Below are 18,166 nucleotides of genomic sequence, written 5' to 3'. Positions count from 1 at the left end.
TTCTTACCTGTTCCTGTCATCATAAGTGAGGAGAAACTTCACATGGGCAGAATCAGAGTGACTGAGGTTGGAAGGGACCTTTGGAGGTCATCTTGTCCAACCTCCCTGCTCAAGCAGGGATATCCTGGAGTGTGCATTTTGGATAAAGCAGGAGATGAAAGTGAGTAAAACTGACTTGGTCTGCCTGCTTCTCACACAACTGGCGTATAAAACTTTCAGGACACAGGCAATAGAAAAGTTACAAAAGCATAACCACAAATGAGTTGCACTCACATTTGTTTACTACTCCACGCAAATCTAAAAACTAGATTTAATATACAGTAAGGCAAGCAGAACCAGTTCCAAAGTGAGATAAGCAGAGCAATATTTAAAGAACCAAGATTATACAGGACGCCATTACATCAGTATGTAGTTCCAATCAGTCAAAAAGTGAATGAATGGAGAGGGAAGGACCCATACTTTTGCCTCTGTGACAGCGCAACCCCTCCACACAATAATTCCTCCTCTGGGACTATCCGTCAAGTTAAGTCTTACCCTGGAGGCAGGGGAAAGGGATAAAAATGAGGTAAAAAAAGCAGGAAACAGGCAATGTAGTCGATAATGCTTGGGCACACACGTGCCACAGATGTTGTCAGAGTCTCAGATGGAGGACAGTGCTATTTTCTCACTTAACCTTCTATTTGAAGCATCAGATAGTTACATTTCCAACAATTCCTGCTTCTCTGTCTGGCTCCTCTCACATAAAGAGAAAGGTTGTGTACATGGTACGAAGAGGTGACTAATTGTACCTTTCAGAACACAAAATTTGGAGACCTCCAACAATTGGTTATGGGGATCAAAATTTATTCTAAGGTAGGAAAAATGCTAATATGTGTGTACTCACAGATACTTTCCAAGATCTGCATTAGTCCCTTTGCCTTCCTGTTCTCCCCATTCCCTGATTACTGAGCAGGCAGCTGTTCCACTGATGGCAGTCTGACCGACAATAACTGCTTGCAAGAAGGCTACACTGGTGCTGGGAGGGAGGCAGGCAATTTAGTTGAACAGATGAGATACAAAACTGCAAAAACGGTCTCCTGAAATCAGACACTAAAATGTCATGTGTACCTGTGATCAGGCAAAAAAAAAAAGATGATTAGCCAAATTATAATAAGAGGCTTTTAAAAATAGCACATTAATGCTATTTCTCATGTCAGAAGACAAATTTTATTGCAATTCAGCAAATGAGCTACACCTGTAAAACTGTTTTATATATCCAATTCACATTTAATGTCCAGTGGATTGAAATGTCACAGGAAAAAAAAACAAAAACAAAAATAGCACCTGTTTTTGTCATTATAATGTAAACTTCAACAGCCATCCTTAAAAAAACCAAACCAGTGATTTCCCCACATAGTAAAATATATAGTTTATAAGGTATTGATGCTTTATCTTAGTTTAACAGTCGAACTCTAGGTATAAAATAAAGAACTACAAAGATGTGAAGTACATGTAAAATACCTTCAAGTATTTTCAAGTATCCTATAGTATCTTGCACTATGGACAAAAATCATTTGACAATATACAGAAAAAGTTAACTCTGAATAGTTTAACTGCAGAAACTTTAACATATTCATGAACTCAAAACACATCAAAAATATGGAACATCCAGCTAGTAGGTCCCATCTGAACCAATTTGAAAAATACTCTTCATTATGGAAAAAGTTGTGGAATAGTCTTCAGTCCATGAATATGTTTTCAGCTACAGAATGTCAGATGGTTAAGTTTATGGCAGGTAAAAGCTATTTTTTTGTAAAAATTTATCATCATAGTATTTCATTACATTTAAAACAAGTCTTGATTAATTTGCATTTTCTTTTTGTATAAAGTATCATGTAACAACTCTAACAGTATTAATCAAAGAAGCATAAATAATTGATAGGTGATAGCCTGTTTGGTTTTTTTTTCTTCAAATCAGGTATAAGCCTGTAAAGACATTTGGGCAATTTAGCACCATGTACTTACTGCATTATGAACTACTTACTTTTTATCATACTCCTCTCTACAGAATGCATGTCTGCTGTTAAAAAAAAAAAAAAAAATCTTTTCCCATTAACTGTTACAAAAAAACCCCAAACCCAACCAACAAAACAGCACAGCCACATTAACCTGCACTTACCAAACCTGCTCCCTTATTTTAGAAAAGTAATAGGGAAAAAAAAGGTTATAACTGCATTATTCTATAGCTCATTTCTGAACAAAAAAAATGCAATACAAGTTTTAAAAAGGGAGATGGATTTTACAAAGCTCTGGTTACAGAGTAAAAGATACTGACTACATCATTTGTTCTTATACAGTCAATCCAATTCAGCAGAATAGCATGGAAGGAGCAAATGCTGGATCCTAACATTATTCTGTGGGACTGATGCTAGCTACATCAATGAAGGAAGTAGGCTGGTTTGTGGTAAACACTGGAGAGTGGCAGGGATTATGGGTGCTGCTACAGACTGAATTGTTCTTGAAATAAACCAGTCAAATCTCTTCCCAAAACCCTAGTACAAGCTATCACAGAGCCACATTTAGTAACCCAGTCTTCCTTGGTGGCCTCTGAATCAAAAAAATCAACATTTTTTTCTGCTGCATTTCAGAACCTTCTGCTCTTCAGTAGAGCAAATCCTTCCAATCTCAGAAGTCCATATCAAAAAGTGCTTTGAATCCTAATGGGATTAAGCATAGTCCCCCCTCCCCTGTGAGAGAAGCAGGAGGAGTCTATCAAGGTGGTCTTTCCTGTGAAAATAACGTAACTGAGGAGCTGGGAAGATGACTTCTGAATCTTCCTTTTGCATCTGGACAGCTAGCACAACAGGGTGCTGTCACTGATGGCCAGCTTCATCCTCAAGTGCTAGCCAAAGAACCCACCACTTGGGAACCAGGAAACCCCAGCCTGTGTACCCCAGGTATCACTGTCCTAATGAGGCCAGAAAGATCCACATCAAAGCAAGACATTAAACCAACATACCACACTAGGTGAACTTGGGTAAAGAAAAGAAAAACAAACAAACAAACAAAAAAACCCACCTTAATTCAGGGTTAATTACCTCATACAAGATAAAATTAATCTATACTTAATACTATGAGATATGGTCTTAACAGGATCAACTCATCTACTAATGTCAATATAATTAATCCATCCCTTCTTTCTTACAGACATACTCCCTGTGAAATACACAGGCTGAGTAAAGTCATCTTAAATATAGCTGAAAGCACTGCAAATTTTTTTTTTACTGTTATTAATACATAAATAAGCAATGTGGGGCAAGCATATAAAGATTATCCCAACATAGTAAGGTGAATACATGAAATTCTTCGAATAAAGTACATCTGTTTTATTTTTGCCCTTCCAAAGACAGAAAAAAACCCCAACAAAACCAAACCTGCACTTACGAAATACTTCTGTGAAATGCTCCTGTATTTAACTCCAGACTATGAAAGAATTCACACCCACCCAGCACGAGGAGTGGCTTGGACATTGCCCTTACATCTTCCTTATGCTACTGTGAAATCAAAAAAGAATCTCACTCTGATAAGTAGTGACAAAGGAACTTCTCAGTTTAATAATGAAATAAATAGGACAAAAGTAAAAATAGTCAAAAATTTAATACATGTGCTATACTTATAAATTATTGAAATAAAACTATCACAAGATGTGACTAAGATGTAGGTAAAGAAAAGGTGCTACAACATTGTATGAACCGAAAACCCTGGACTCTGCTTCTCAAGAGAGACAATACTGAGATAAGTTTATACAGTGGAGACCTCTTAAATACATAGCCCTGAATTTCTGTACAGTAATTTGTGATGCTGATAAATCAGGCTGTTCTTAAGTCACATATTAATTTCAAAGAGATTTTTAGCAGAGGATTCAAACGAACATAGATGCCTTTAGGCATATGATATGTTCCAGAATTCTAATAAATTAAGCTTTTAAAATGTTTTTGTTTTTTTGCAGAAATGGACTAAAGCTTCCTCTGCTAAAAACAAAAGCATCCCAAATGAAGTAGACTGTGACCACAGGAGCAAAGGAAAGAGACCTTACTACTCACAGTCTTTTCAGAAAAATTAAGAAATTCTTATATTTGTTAGTAAGACATACCATTATTATTTGTGGGTGCATAAACATATTTATTTAGTCATCTGGCATTTGAAGAACTCACGTCCCTCTTTATTAGCAGTTAAGAGAATTACCAGCAGCAACCATATACCAAACTTCAAAAGGCTGGTTCACGTGAAAACATTTTTGTGTTATGAACAATTATTCCAGGTTTTTCATTTAAGTGGGCTGCACTGTAAATTCTGAATTGCAACATAATATAGACATTGTATCATAGATGATTTTTTTTTAGACAATTTAGAAAACACGATAGGTTAAATAAATAAAAATTATGTTAAAAAACACGTTTAATTTCTTTTGTGCAATCACGTACCAATATGAAAAATATTACTTTGATCTCTGCACATTTCACGGTTCAGTCTCCTGGATTTCATTGAAAATAATACTGACAACAAAAATAAAGGAAAAAAAAAAGATTTGTTGACAAATCAGTGCTTTGGAGCTATTAAAAAAAAGCACACACCAGATTTGTAGTTCCCTTGTAGCAGAACATGACCCGATACGTTAAAAATCAAACATTGGTAATAATGTTAATATATAAAATATTAGTTTAAAAACTATAGAATGACCTTCTCAGCAGAAATGGAGTGTATACATTGGGGTCAATGACATACAGCATATCTGAAGGCAAGTTCACAGAATGCTGAAAGGCTCACTGCACATTTTCTATGGCAAGGAAATACTGCAGCTTTAAAATAAGCTGCACAATACACATCTCTATCTCTTTCACATGAAAGTGTGTAAAAAGCAAATCAGCAAATAAACTCTAAAATAGATTTATACCAAAATCCTCTTTTTTACATTGAGTTTACAGCTTCCATCCATTTGCCTGTACTATTTTTGGAGTTTCCTTCAAGAAAAGTCAAAGTTGCATTCTAGGGCCATGAACAAGTTCACGATACAACGTACTGGCAGACAGAACTTTTGCATACTAACGAGATTCACTCCTTGTTGCTTTTTTTTTTTTTTAAAGATAGTTTTTCCTGTGGGACAAGAGGTCAAATATCGATTCCTTTGACAAGAGATGCCTCCAGCGTAATGTTGAACTCCTGCAAGGTCTGCAACACTCGAATCAAAGAATTCACAAGAGTGTGATCCTTAATCAGTGCTGTGTCTTCATACATCTGTGCTGTGATCGGGCAGTCTGCGAGCAGGGCGATCCAGTGATGCAAAAGGTGGTCTCTGACAAAGTGGCCATTTGGAAATAAAAATAAAGCAAAGTTAATTTCCCATCTTCACTGACATTTTTATTCTTTGCCTTCTAAACAGACCTACCATCTTCTCTGCTTATTTTTATAAGGTGGGAAAGGGGGAGTTCCTGTCTGTGAACTTGTTTAAGTAGGGAGCATCTGTGAGAGACAGGTTTCTAGGTTTTCCACCCCTCACATCAAAAGATACAGTTCTCAGGAGGCCTGGAAGTCCCAAGCAGGCCCAAAGACACTAGTCAGCTCCACTGCCTTTGTGTCAAGAGTTTTCTAGATGATCCCAGCTTCCTTCCTACCCATCTCCTACAAGGAGTAGGTGGAGGGTGGGGAATTCACCCAGCCATTAACTGGAGCAGCCTCACTAATGGATGGTTTTCCATTTTGATCTTCCAGCCTTGCTAGCTGTACATGAGAGGGAGGCTATTCACACCAGCCTTTCTCTGTTGATTCAGTTGCTCAGCTCTTTGGGATACTCAGTTTTGTATCTCAGATTTCCCACACTCCATGTGCCTAAGAACTCAGTCAGGGCACGGTTCACTTCATCCTTCTTTAGTTACATCAAAGAACTGAATATATAATAGTCAAATTGCACAACCCAGCAGTTGTGTGACTTTATCTTACTAACACGCAACATCCTTTTCATTTTATTAAAATATAAATCATAATAATAGTAAATAATTTTTATCAATACCTGGCTCCAAGACACACCAGCATCTGAAACTTGCCATCCTTCCCAATGTTTCTAGGGGTGTTGTTGATAGCAGTGATAAAGCGACAGAAATTCCTGGCCCTTGTCTGCCAGTTCTCTTCTGGAACCATTTCATTCTGCTCAAGGGTCTCATAGTATGTTTGTGCTTTTTCTTAAAAGAATTATGGGAGATAATGAATTTTCACCAGTGCATACAACAGCCCTAAAATATCTGAAATATCATTCTCCTGTGCTTGGAATAAAATAAATAGGCACAACGACCTTCAAATTTAGATGATTAAATTTAATGTCACCTCTGTATAGTGCTTTCCCCACAAGCATGCTTACAAACCCATAAGGCTATCTCAGGTCCGTATTGGACCACTGGCAAATCAGCATGGTTGTCTGTGTCACGGAGGGGACAGCTGAAGTTGAAAGGCCTAGATTCAAAGCTCGTCCTTGAATTCCCTGAATGATTACATCTAGGCATTGTTTCTTTCACATTTGATTCGTGTGTTCCCCATGTTTAAAACTGGGATTCCACTTCCTTCCCTGTGAGCAGTGCTAAAGAGGTTCTATGGAATTTTGAGATGCTACAGTAAAATGATGATATAAGGAGATGTCGCTGTGATGTCTCCGACAAGTATGCTGTTCACACCAGCTGAAACACAGTGGCAATGATAAGGCACAAAGATGGATATATTTCAAAGACACACGCAGGCTCTGGTAAGTCTTCCTCCCACTTACCTAAAAAGTCCCAAATAAAGACGTTTTTGAAGAGTCTCGGTGATTTAAATCCATGCTGAAACACTTGCTCAAGAGCTGAAACAAGTCCACTCTCTCCACACAGCAACAGCGTCAGACTGCCTCTCTGCCAAGCACACACAGAAAGCACATACACTTATTACCTCAGTTTGGAAGGCTGGGGCACAAAAGTGTCTCATGCATTTGTTACTAGAACCAGTTTTTAAATAAATAGATGTCCAAAGTTACAGTCTACTGTCCAACAGTGGCTCCAGACAGGATGGCTCGGGTCTAAAGTCCTGAGCATTCAAAAATTTGTTGACCTCTCTAGGAACAAGGCTGAAGAAAGTAGTCTCAGGGCCTCATCGCCATCAAATGAAGCCACAAAAAGGCCGTAATAAAGATCATGAGCATGTTTTACCTATAATAATAATCACTGTACAGAAAACTAAGAAAATATTTTCGTCTTTTACTAAGTAATAAAGGTCACAGGTCCATTGTAGCAGGTGCCTCAGACTGTTTGCGTATCAAGAAAAATAACATTTAATGCAATTTTTAAACCTCAGAAAAAACCCAAATTCTTCTTTAGAACATGATGGTAAATTCTATTTTGAAAAACCAGTGCATGACCACTTGAAATTATTGTGTAAATGTGATCATAAACCAGAATTGTACTGTATAGGCATTTGCCATGCTGTACTGAACACGCAAAAGATAGGTGCAGAAGGAATGGGAGGACCTGTTCGTAAAAAATTAATGACTTTCAAGAGATATACATACAGCAGCCAGCAATGCTCTACACTCCTGCTCACAAGGGCTGGATTTTGATGCTTTGACAGAAGCAGTTTGTATCAGGAAATAACTACTGCAGCTGTTAAGATTATTACATGTACAACCTAGAAGTGTACCAGTCTGAGAGTACTTCTGCTTCGCTTGCAGGGGGGTGTTTGGTTGTGTTTAAAGCAGCCCACTGGTTTTCATGTTTTAAGTAGCAAAGATAATGCAAAACAGGCATAAAAACCCCCTACCCAGTACTCATTTTACATGTAGATGTAAAATATCAGTTAATCCAGAACAAACTAAACAGGAGGCAACACTCTTGACAGTGGTACAGATAGAATCCTCAGCAGATTTTGACTAATAACACAATTTCCAATAACAGAATATTAACATTTAAATTAACAGAACACTCCAATTCACAGCAAAAGTAAGGTACTTGAGGATGTACTATTTCAACAGCGTAGTCTCAGCATCACATTTTTGCTCCACTTAAGGAATTTTCAAACAGATAGCTGTTCATTCAGTTTAGTTATTTCTATTATATATTCTACAATGCTTACTAATAAGAGTTTTAAGACAGGAGTGCCACTACACACACAACACAACTCCTCACCTCCTTCTCTGGTTTGTGGAAATGCTTCACAATACCATTGACAGCTTCACCAATAGCTTCCTGTATCTGACCAGTATTTAACTCTGCAAAATAGAAAAATATATCCAGTAACCTGTACCAGCTTTAGAAATTGTAGCTGTGCACGAGGGATAAGGCATACTACAAAAAAAGAAGACGAGCATGAAGCAGTATAACCTATACTGTTAGTGAAAAGTTGCTGGTCTGTGGGTAATAGAAATACAATTCTACTTTTATTTACTGCGGAGGAGGTAGAAATGGAGATAGTTTGGTTTTATATCAAAGTTAACACTGCAATATTTAAACATAACAGCTGGAAAGGCTTTTTACATATTACATGTATTTTCAGAGCAGTATCCAAACCTAAGAAAAGAAGATGGGCTCTGATTAGGACCACCAAATCTGGGCATCCTTGAAATACTGCCTGTGATAGTTTCACTGTAAATCCAAGCATGGTTGGGAGCAAAGTAATCACATGATACTTCAGGAACAGGACAACTCCAGAACAGTGATAACAACAGAAAACTAAAGTCCAGGAATAGAAACCACTATCAGGCTTCCATAGCATTCATTCCACAGATGAAGGGCAAGAATACAGAAAACACCACTAGGGCAGCTAAGCACTGGACCATGAGTCCAGAGACATCTTCCTTACATCCTTAGAGACTTTCAAAACTTGAGGAGATAGAACAGATTGCTCAGGACCATAACTCAGAAGTGAGCTGGACTTTGAGCAGGGGTTTGGGTTAAGTGAGTTTCATGGGTCCTCTCCAAGCTGCAGTTCTAAAATACAAGAAAACCTACAGCTCTGTTTGCAAGCAGCTCTCCTCAGGCAATGATGCAGAACAGTACAGGACAAGACACCTTCTGCCACTCACTTGGCTTATTGTTTGGCGATATAGTGACAAATCTTCTGATCATACTTGGTGACTGCTGCAAAGGAGGAGTTCGGCACTGCCGCTCATCAGCCTCAGTGTGGGAAGTCAGCAACTCTCCCACCAAGATCCTCTCTAAACTGCCATCATCCATTCCTTTTCCAAGCCACCTTCCACAGGGAAACCTACAAACATAAAGGAGGTATTTGGATCAATTCCTTCAACCCAGACTTAATTCCATTCCAAAGACTTTCACCTGCAGTTGCATAAAACTCAAATTTCTGCTAGTATAGTTATTAGAAAGATATATAGTTATATAGTTATAGTTATTATTCATCTAGCAACAAACAAAACCAAAGTCTTGGTTTTGGCTTTTGCCAGCAGAGGGAGCAAACGTAAAACGGCTATTCAGTTCCAAGTTCGTGCTAAATGTTGCACTAGATGATCTGCAAAGCAGTGGCAGATTTTGTCTTGTGTGTTGTGTAGCACATTATGTCAGGGCTGCAGAGGAAAAAGAGGTAGAAGGGGAAAAACCCACTACACACTGTAGATGGGTGTTGAAATACACCTGTGCTTCAGTGAATATGTTACATAGCAGGCCAGCCACAAAAAAATAAAATACCAAAACATATATTTAAATGCCATAACACCAATTCATCTATTGAAATTGGGATATTAAATGAGACACTAGAAAGCGCGTTTGCTCACTTGCTCATTATCACTTTCTATGAACTAATGTTGATGTCCATTTAATCAGCTTAATCAGAAAACTGAACAGCATCCAAAAATAGAATCTTGCCTCTTCATTCAATTACATAGAAACTGGCATAGAGAACTGAGTGGACTTACATGCCAATTTGTCATCAACATGATCCTGACAGTTTCTCTGAATAAAGGACAGGGCATCAAACTATGCTGTACCTAACACAAACAAATTTAATTCTTACTGCAAATCCTGTTCCTTTACTTTCATTACGCAAATACAGGTTCCTGACACTCCTAAGCCCTTGCAGTCCAGCTTGTGTCCAAAGGTCTCTCTGTAACACCCCTGTAACACACTTAGCCTTAATATAAAATACCACCCCTATTTGGTGAGCAACAAACTCTAACTTGCTACTTCTTCCTTGGGCTCAAGGCAGGTTATTTTTAAAATGTGCAACAGTCAACTCATCTTCTCCATCAATGTTTTGAGGCTAGATGTGAGCATCTGCAAACTGAAAACTCTGTTTAATTTTGCAAGAATCACAACTTGTTTAATGCCAGAAGCCAAATGACCTTTCTATGCCTTCAGGTAGCAGCAATTGTAGACAGAGTCCCAGGAGATAAGACCTTCCTAATCAAACAAGACCTACTGTGCCAGCTCCCTACAGAAACTCTACTTACCCAACATGAAACGTCAGGATGATACTTACTTGTAAGTATGCCCTGTTATTTCATTTCTGACCATAACGTATTCCACCAGCCACTTGGCATACAGCCCTGAATTATCATGTCCTATTTGCACCGTGGTCAGTTTTCCCAGGTTCTGGCACTGCAAATTAAACAAAGAGTTTGTAAGACTGAAAGAGAGCAGCATGTTGGAGAAGTAAACTACGAGAGAACATGCTCAGACAGGGAATCAGAAACGTGGTTCTCTTTCTGACTGCATGTTTGATTCTGGGCTTTTTAGGCGTAGGTTGCTTTATTTGTTTTTCTTTGTTTGCTTTGTTTTGTTAAATCCTATTTTATCAGTAGAGAGAACATCAGGTAAACTAGATTTTTCAATTAAATTTTACCCAATGCATGCATACACACAAAAATAAGATCAAAATAACTTCTTTGTTTCCAATAGAAAAGGATATGACACCTCCCACCACTACAGAACAAAGCTGTAATAAAAAGACAGTCTTGTCCATCCTTGCACCAAGGATTTGTCAGTCATTTTGCTCTGCATGTTATTAAATATAGATCAAATTTGCTATGTACAGGCACAGGAAGTATTTGTGACTAATCACACACAACAGATATTAAATGTATGACAAGATGGTACAGCAAGGGGAGAACTTAAAACTGAACAATCAGAACATCCAAAGCATTTTTTCTATTAAGCAATACGAACCTCAAAAGTCATTTCTAATATATTCCTAGGAACCTGCAGGACTCCGGTTTCACCCAGTTCTCCCGAGATACAGATCCAAGGATTGGCTGTAAACATCGAGCCACCAAGTTTCTTGCTAGGAACAATCAATATATGGTATGGTATCACTGCAAACACAAGAAGAAATAACACTTCAAAAATGAAGAAGGATAATTATGTAACCTCTTTAATGAGGAGAGAAGGAGAAGATAAGACACAAAATAATACTGCAGTACCATGAAATGTTAAAACAACATCAGAGCTGCTATTTACTCATGCTAACACTTGCACACTAAGCACTGACTGATGATCAGGAAGTGTACACATAGTAGTCATTACAAAGCAGAGCTAACAGCAAAACACTGTCAAATGAAAAAAGAAATATGGATGGAATAACGCCTTCATACGGGTATAATAATTTTTCATTTACCAGCCTCAAAACATGTCACAAAGATGGTTACTTGTCCCCAGATTAGAGACAAGGAAGTAAAGACAGATTATTCATGTCTCCAGGACTACACTGTAGCTCAGCACGCAACTCAATGCTCACCTCCTGTCTGCTGTCCCTGTGCATGTACACATACTACACAGCGGACATCAATCCCCATTCAGTTGCTAACCAAAGCCTCTGTTTGCAGGGCTTGCTTGCTACTGTGGCTGAACAAATTCAGTGAAAATACATTATAATGCTGCAAGTTTCTCTGTACAATGTTGCTCTTAGTTATGCTAACTGTAAGATTTATTGATTTTAAAAAGAACAAAACTTGTTTTTCCCCTCTAACTGCCACCACACACATGCTCAAACACTTTCTGGTCCCCTGGTTTACCAGTGACTAATTCAACATAGCATCACCTGAGTTACAGCCCTTTCTCTGATTCAGGAGGCATGTGCTCCTGAGGAAATGCATGTGCTCTTCAATTGCCTAGCACCTCATGCACAGCCCTCTATTAACCAAACTTTTATAACAAAATCCAATTATCTGAATGGTCAGTGTGTGTCTTGGTGATCTGCCCTTCTTTTACAGTGCATAAATGGATTACAGCCAGGGCTTTTCCACTGAGCCGTTCAATACATTTCTCCCTCAATGTCTCCTCAGTTGTCAGTGCCCTCAAGAAAGCACTTGGAGGTTGGATTTTCTTAAAAGCTTAATGCTCATAGCATTTAAGAATGAATTAAAATGTTTCCCTTTTCATTTTCTGTGCTGATACTCTTAAAGTAAGTGACAATTTAACTGCATCCAGCAGACCAGATTTTAGTATTGTTCAGAACTTGCCCACAAGACCAAAAACTATTTTGCTTAGACGTATGCTTGCCTTGTCTTTCATACACACAAATGTGGATCATAACATACCATCAAGGGCAGCTCCTACCATGGGGCCAGATGGGTCCTTTCACACACCTTCACCCCCAATTTTATAAGCCTTGCGGAAGTCTTTCCTAATTCTGCCTTACTAGTGAGGTCCTACAGCAGCAGGTATAAAAATGCATGAGAACTCTGTAACACATTTAAGCATCAGCAACAACAGGTTAAAAGTTTCTCTAGAACATCTTTTTAAAAAAAAAAAAATAGAAAAGAAAAGAAAAAAAAAAGACAAGAGAAGTATTGCAATGTGTTGCAGAGTTCTGATGCTGCCCCTCAATGGGCATTTCATTGTTATCCCAAACTCAGAAAAAGGCATGCAGCAAAGTAGGCTCTGCATGAAAAGGCAAAAGTTGTTTTTTGTTCGTTTTTTTCCCTTTTTAATTCCTAACATTTGGTATGGTAATATTCTTACCTTAATAATGAACAATCCATACTGTTCTTGTTCAGTATGATGCAAACAAGCCCACCACAAAATTTTCTGTTGAGAACTCTCCCCCAGCTAAAAGGATTAAAGCTGCAGCTTTAAGTTAGAAACAAAGCCTTTAGTGACACAGAGACAGACACTGCTGCCCACCAGAGAGGATCTCAGAAATAGTGATACAGCATATGCACATGGATACCAGAAAGAAAGCAGAACAATCACATTAAGGCATGGTGCCCAGAGATGTTGAGAGTTTTGGATAAAAGCTCAACCAAATCAGAATTCCAGGGAAGCAAATACTTACAGATTGTTGTGAAAACATTGGTAAAGCAAAAGTAATCAACAGCATTGAATGACAGGAGATGATATAAGAATTGTTCTTTCTCATCATCACAGCGGAGGAATGCATAACGCTTGTAGAGTTTTCTGACAAAGCAAAACAAATAATCTGTCATAGTAACAAGATGCTTTCAGTGAAATGTTGTCTATTAGGCATATTTATAAGGTAAACTATGAAGAATACACAAGCAATTACAAATGACAAGTGATACTGGTAGAGCCAACAGTATTTAATGTGCCAAGATATGTCAATATTCCACAAGTCTGATGTCTCCCACGTGCATCACTCCAATACTTCACACTATTTTCCACTCCTCAAAAGCAAGGTTTGGGGTGGTTTAAGGGTCTTCTTCCACCCAAAAACACCCCAAAAAGATGGAAAAAAAGACTTTTGTACTTTCTCGGAAAAAATTCTCTGACTTCTTTTGGCCACGTAAAATGACAGAAATGAAGCAGAGTCCTCCTAAGTTACTTCTGAGCAGATGGTGCCATGGGAGAGTCCTCTAGCACATGACACAAGATGGTTAGAAGGCTGTTTTCAAGGGATGCTAGGGCAAACACTGGGGCTATCTCCTTGTATTAGGTCATAGGCGATAACCCAGGGCCTGCAACAACCCGCACATTAAGCTAGGGAATAGCTTCAGTGCTGACAGTACACACCTGATATAACCAAAATCTGAAGTCCCACTGTTCACTATTACTGGGTTGCAAACTCTGCTAGGACTGCAGCTCCACAGAGAACTACAACTTCTTTTAAGTGGAAATATCAAAAGATGCAGCTGAGGAGCCTTCTCTCACTAGTGGTGACACTAATGCCTATGCAGAGAAATGCACTGTAAATGGAAACAATCTTACACACTTACTGAAATTACTCAAACACATTAGAGAATCTAACACTGCAAGACATGCAACTGAGAAATCTCAAAAATAATTTACAACCTCAGCCTTTTAAAGTGCAAATTTTGATGGGAAAACACTTCCAAATTTACTCACCTGTATGTAACTATCACCACTATTTTTGTTAATTATGCACTCAATAAAAATTATCAGTGTTGGTGAATAATCATAAAGGAAGAGCATGCCAAGATGCATCAAAATCCAACTGACACCAGAGGAATATTCAAAAATTATAAAGATACATAAAGATGTCCTGAAACAATCAGTATTAAATATGGCCTGTACTGTGATTTGTGCAACTATTTAAAAAAAAAAAAATTATGTTTACAAAGATAATATAATGTACAAGTGCTCTGGACATCAGCGAGTAAGTAGGTCCTTGCACTGAGCATTTCTCCTTTTAGTTTAAGCCAGCAGTATTTGGAACTCTCTAGGTTCAGGTGTTCAGTTTTCACTCACATCCCCCCCCCACTTGATATACTTTTCTCATTTTCTTCCTATAGTACAATTACTCTTTAGACAGCGTTATGGGTCTCAATGGTTGGGTCCTTTCATAATTTTTTTTATTACTTCGTATACAAGGAACTGAAAATCACATATTTTGTAGTGTTTAGGGGAGGCAATAAAATAAAAAATGGATCATAATAGCAGATATTTTACTATTACAAAAGTAATTCACCTCATGTTCTTTAAGCAGGCTATAAATTTAAAAACTTTACTGTGTAGGAGAGGACAAAGATGAAACACTGTCAGTTTTATCTACAGATGCAGACAATCATGCTCAAAAAGATTTAGATGGAAGATTTCAAGAGATTATCAGATGTAATCTTGAGCTTATTGCCCCAAAATGAGACGCAAGAACTGATCATCACAGCCTTCCTAGTCATCTTCAAGGTACTGTATGTACACCACTACTCTCAAACCACACTAGAAGCTGATTCTATCTACATTATTTTACATGGCACTGAAGGGAGTTACAATGTCTCCGATTTGGAGACCCAAATGAGAAGCTAACGAACAGCCACTTTGAGTCACACTAACAAGAACCATAGAAGCACACGTGGATGTGCCTTTACACCCTTCATATCATGACAGAACTGCACACTAGGACCTAAGCTGCATTTCATCATGCATTGTGAAAGCACACAAACAATTAAAGGAAAAAAAAAATATCCCACAGGTACAGAAAGGGGGCCAAGATAAAAAGCTTGGCTCAGCAAAGTAGTGGCATTTGGACTTATGCCCCGTTTCATTTAATCCCTAGTATTTTTTTTTAAGATTTCACCTCAAAGTTGCAGACAGTCTACACTGACAGAACTGATTCTGTATCTGAAGAACCCCAGCACTGAATCATAATTCCCACACAGCTCACACACAGGTACAGAAACACACCTGGAAGGCTAGTTTGTTCTATTCCTTTTGCACACTGATAAGCAGATGGAAGAATAGGCACTTATGGATTTTTGAAGTCAAATAAGTAAACAGGTTTAATTTTTAAAAGCTTTGCCCCAGATAAACCATCTTACTTTGTGAGTTCATGATCTGACAGCAGCTGTTTTAGATGCCTAGAGAGCAACTTCTTTTCCATAGAGAGACGAACCCAGGCTCTGGCCTTGCCAACATCTGTTTTGATCTCACTGATGTTCTGGATATGCCTGAAAAAACAAACAAACAAACAAAAAATTAAGGACACTGCCCAGTCAAAGTGTGACAGTTCTTTTGAACCAAGCTAGGCTGAAGAAGGAATTTTGCCAAGAATGCAAAATATCAGGTGAACTACATGAAAAAGAGGCATGGCCACCTTAATATTCAGCAGTATCTAAATTCCTTGCATATCTATCTGAAAAAGAATGAGTCTGAAAAGGAAATATCTGCAATGCAGTGCCCTATTTACAAAATTCTAAACCAGGCCCGTTGCCTCACATGATTTAAGAATCATTCTGGACCTTATCACTGCAATATTTATGGCTGAGTGCTTTGGAAAATTAAATACTGTCTTTGCATGCTCAGTAGTAGCTTTTCTTGCATACAAGACACAAATGATGTATTCTGAAAGGACAAGCACGTCCCTTGAAAATCATCAATTAACTTCTCTCCACTGAAAAAAATTAGATGTTGGTAGTAAAAAAGGAGGAAAAAAAACCTTTCAAAATTAATTTAGAAGTTCTGCTTATTGTTTCTTGATGTGCTGAAAAGACATAGGCTACACCCACACCTCGGTGGAAATAAAATACAGAATACTTACAAAAAGATGAAAACCATGCAGGCTATTTCTATAAGCTAGGAGCTGTGACAATACAAAATCCGCTCAGTAACGCTTTTGTAAAGGTCAATGAAAAGGTTGCACTATATACTTTAAAACAGTTCAGTAGGTTCCTTCCCCACAGCCCGATCCTGATATATGAAACACAGACTTCTCTGTGTGGTACACATTCTACACAGAAACAAATATGCAAATCTCACAGGTTTTCTGTGTTGGTTTTAGTAGTTTAAACTCACCTCATATCCTGGATGAGAGAGATTCTAAGAGGTGACATGGCTGGACTGGTATCAGACTTTCTCCTTTCTGAATCAAGAAGTATTCCTAGATTCAGAAAAACAGAATTTCTTGTTAACAGAAATATATCTAAGGATTTTAAAATCAATATAAAAAAGAAGGTGAATTAACACCAACTTGCACTCTTGCATCATTGGTGACTCACTGCTTTGTGAAGATATTGTGGCATAATTTCACTTCAAATGACATGAAAATCTAGTACGCTACACAAACGGTTATGCAGATCAGCACACTGAGCATTAACACATTAATGAGCTTAGATTCAGACAAAATTGGTATGACATCAAATGGCTTTAGACATATACTAATCAAGTATTATTTTCTAAGGACTACTATATTTTCTTTCTATGTAGTAAAACTGACTGACACTGTTGACACCAGAAAACAGTGTTCAACATGTCTTACTCAGTACACCACACATCATATGCTTAACTAATCTATCACTTTGCACACTCCTGTAACACCACTAGTTTTAAAAATAGCACATTGGGGTTTTTTTCAAGCAATATTATTTACTCTTATCTTTTAAATCCACTCTAGAATCAAGTTGTATATTAAATACAGTCCCTGCCCTCAATCCCAAGCTAGAAAGCATAAAATTGATTGTGACTTGAGTCTGATATGCAAAAACACTATGGAGCAAAGGACATTCAGGAGACCTTAATACTTTCCAAATCTCCGTTTTTGATTGCTTACAAGACCTTGTACATGTTAGCAATGCTCAGCTCTGCCAACAGCATCTTGAAAAAGAGAAGAAAAAAAAAAAAGGCAACCACCACCTCCCTCAAACCCATTGTCCTCTCCAAAGTTATAACCTATGCCCCCATCTGACACAATAAAGTGTTTAAAAATTACATTAATAACCTTAGAAATATATTATCAGTGCATCTTATGTGTAGTATTACTTTTACTGCAATATTTGATATAACAAAAACTAAAATGTTTCTTCACTGTTTTTTGTATTTTTTTAAATGTCTTTTTCTTTTAAACAATAAGCCTACTGTTCAGTTGTTTTTCAAGAAATTTTTTTAGTGTAAAACATCAGGATGTACAGCAGAATCTTATATGCTTATACTTGTTTTCCACTCCCATCCATAATATAATATTCTTTGGTAGTCTTGCAGTGACTGTGCATCATATGGATGATGGTATATCGGAGCAATCCATTTTAAAGCCTATAATTGAAAAATCAGATATTTCTGGTATCTGACTACTGCAGGAGTCAGATAACAGACCCAAACAAGTGGGCTCAATTCCAACAAGTTTATTTTTCACAAAATATGTTGAGACAATACACTAGGTCCATATTAATTCTGTAGTGGATAGAATACTTGATTCAGTTTATATGGAGTGAAGGATATTTCCAAAGAAACAACCTCTGCATGGTACAAATCTGCAG

The 18,166-nt window shown here is 37.7% G+C and overlaps 1 protein-coding gene across 1 annotated transcript in view; it reads right to left on the bottom strand.

The window, feature by feature from the left end:
* Positions 1 to 5,148: 5,148 nt before the first annotated feature.
* DENND5A (DENN domain containing 5A) overlaps positions 5,149 to 18,166 on the bottom strand; it is a 45,898-nt gene continuing 32,880 nt past the window's right edge. Inside the window, exons 13-22 of the mRNA XM_010170769.1 lie at positions 16,710 to 16,794; positions 15,737 to 15,865; positions 13,279 to 13,400; positions 11,172 to 11,317; positions 10,486 to 10,604; positions 9,077 to 9,258; positions 8,181 to 8,263; positions 6,791 to 6,914; positions 6,047 to 6,215; positions 5,149 to 5,332 (exon numbers count right to left, since the gene is read on the bottom strand). Of these exons, the coding sequence (XP_010169071.1) occupies positions 5,149 to 5,332; positions 6,047 to 6,215; positions 6,791 to 6,914; positions 8,181 to 8,263; positions 9,077 to 9,258; positions 10,486 to 10,604; positions 11,172 to 11,317; positions 13,279 to 13,400; positions 15,737 to 15,865; positions 16,710 to 16,794 (1,343 nt within the window). The remainder of the gene's footprint in view (positions 5,333 to 6,046; positions 6,216 to 6,790; positions 6,915 to 8,180; positions 8,264 to 9,076; positions 9,259 to 10,485; positions 10,605 to 11,171; positions 11,318 to 13,278; positions 13,401 to 15,736; positions 15,866 to 16,709; positions 16,795 to 18,166) is intronic.

Source organism: Antrostomus carolinensis, unplaced genomic scaffold, assembly GCF_000700745.2.
Source record: "Antrostomus carolinensis isolate BGI_N321 unplaced genomic scaffold, ASM70074v2 scaffold11386, whole genome shotgun sequence".
Lineage (NCBI taxonomy): Eukaryota > Metazoa > Chordata > Aves > Caprimulgiformes > Caprimulgidae > Antrostomus > Antrostomus carolinensis.
The sequence above is the reverse complement of the archived record's forward strand: the minus strand, read 5'-3'. Positions and strand labels throughout refer to the sequence as shown.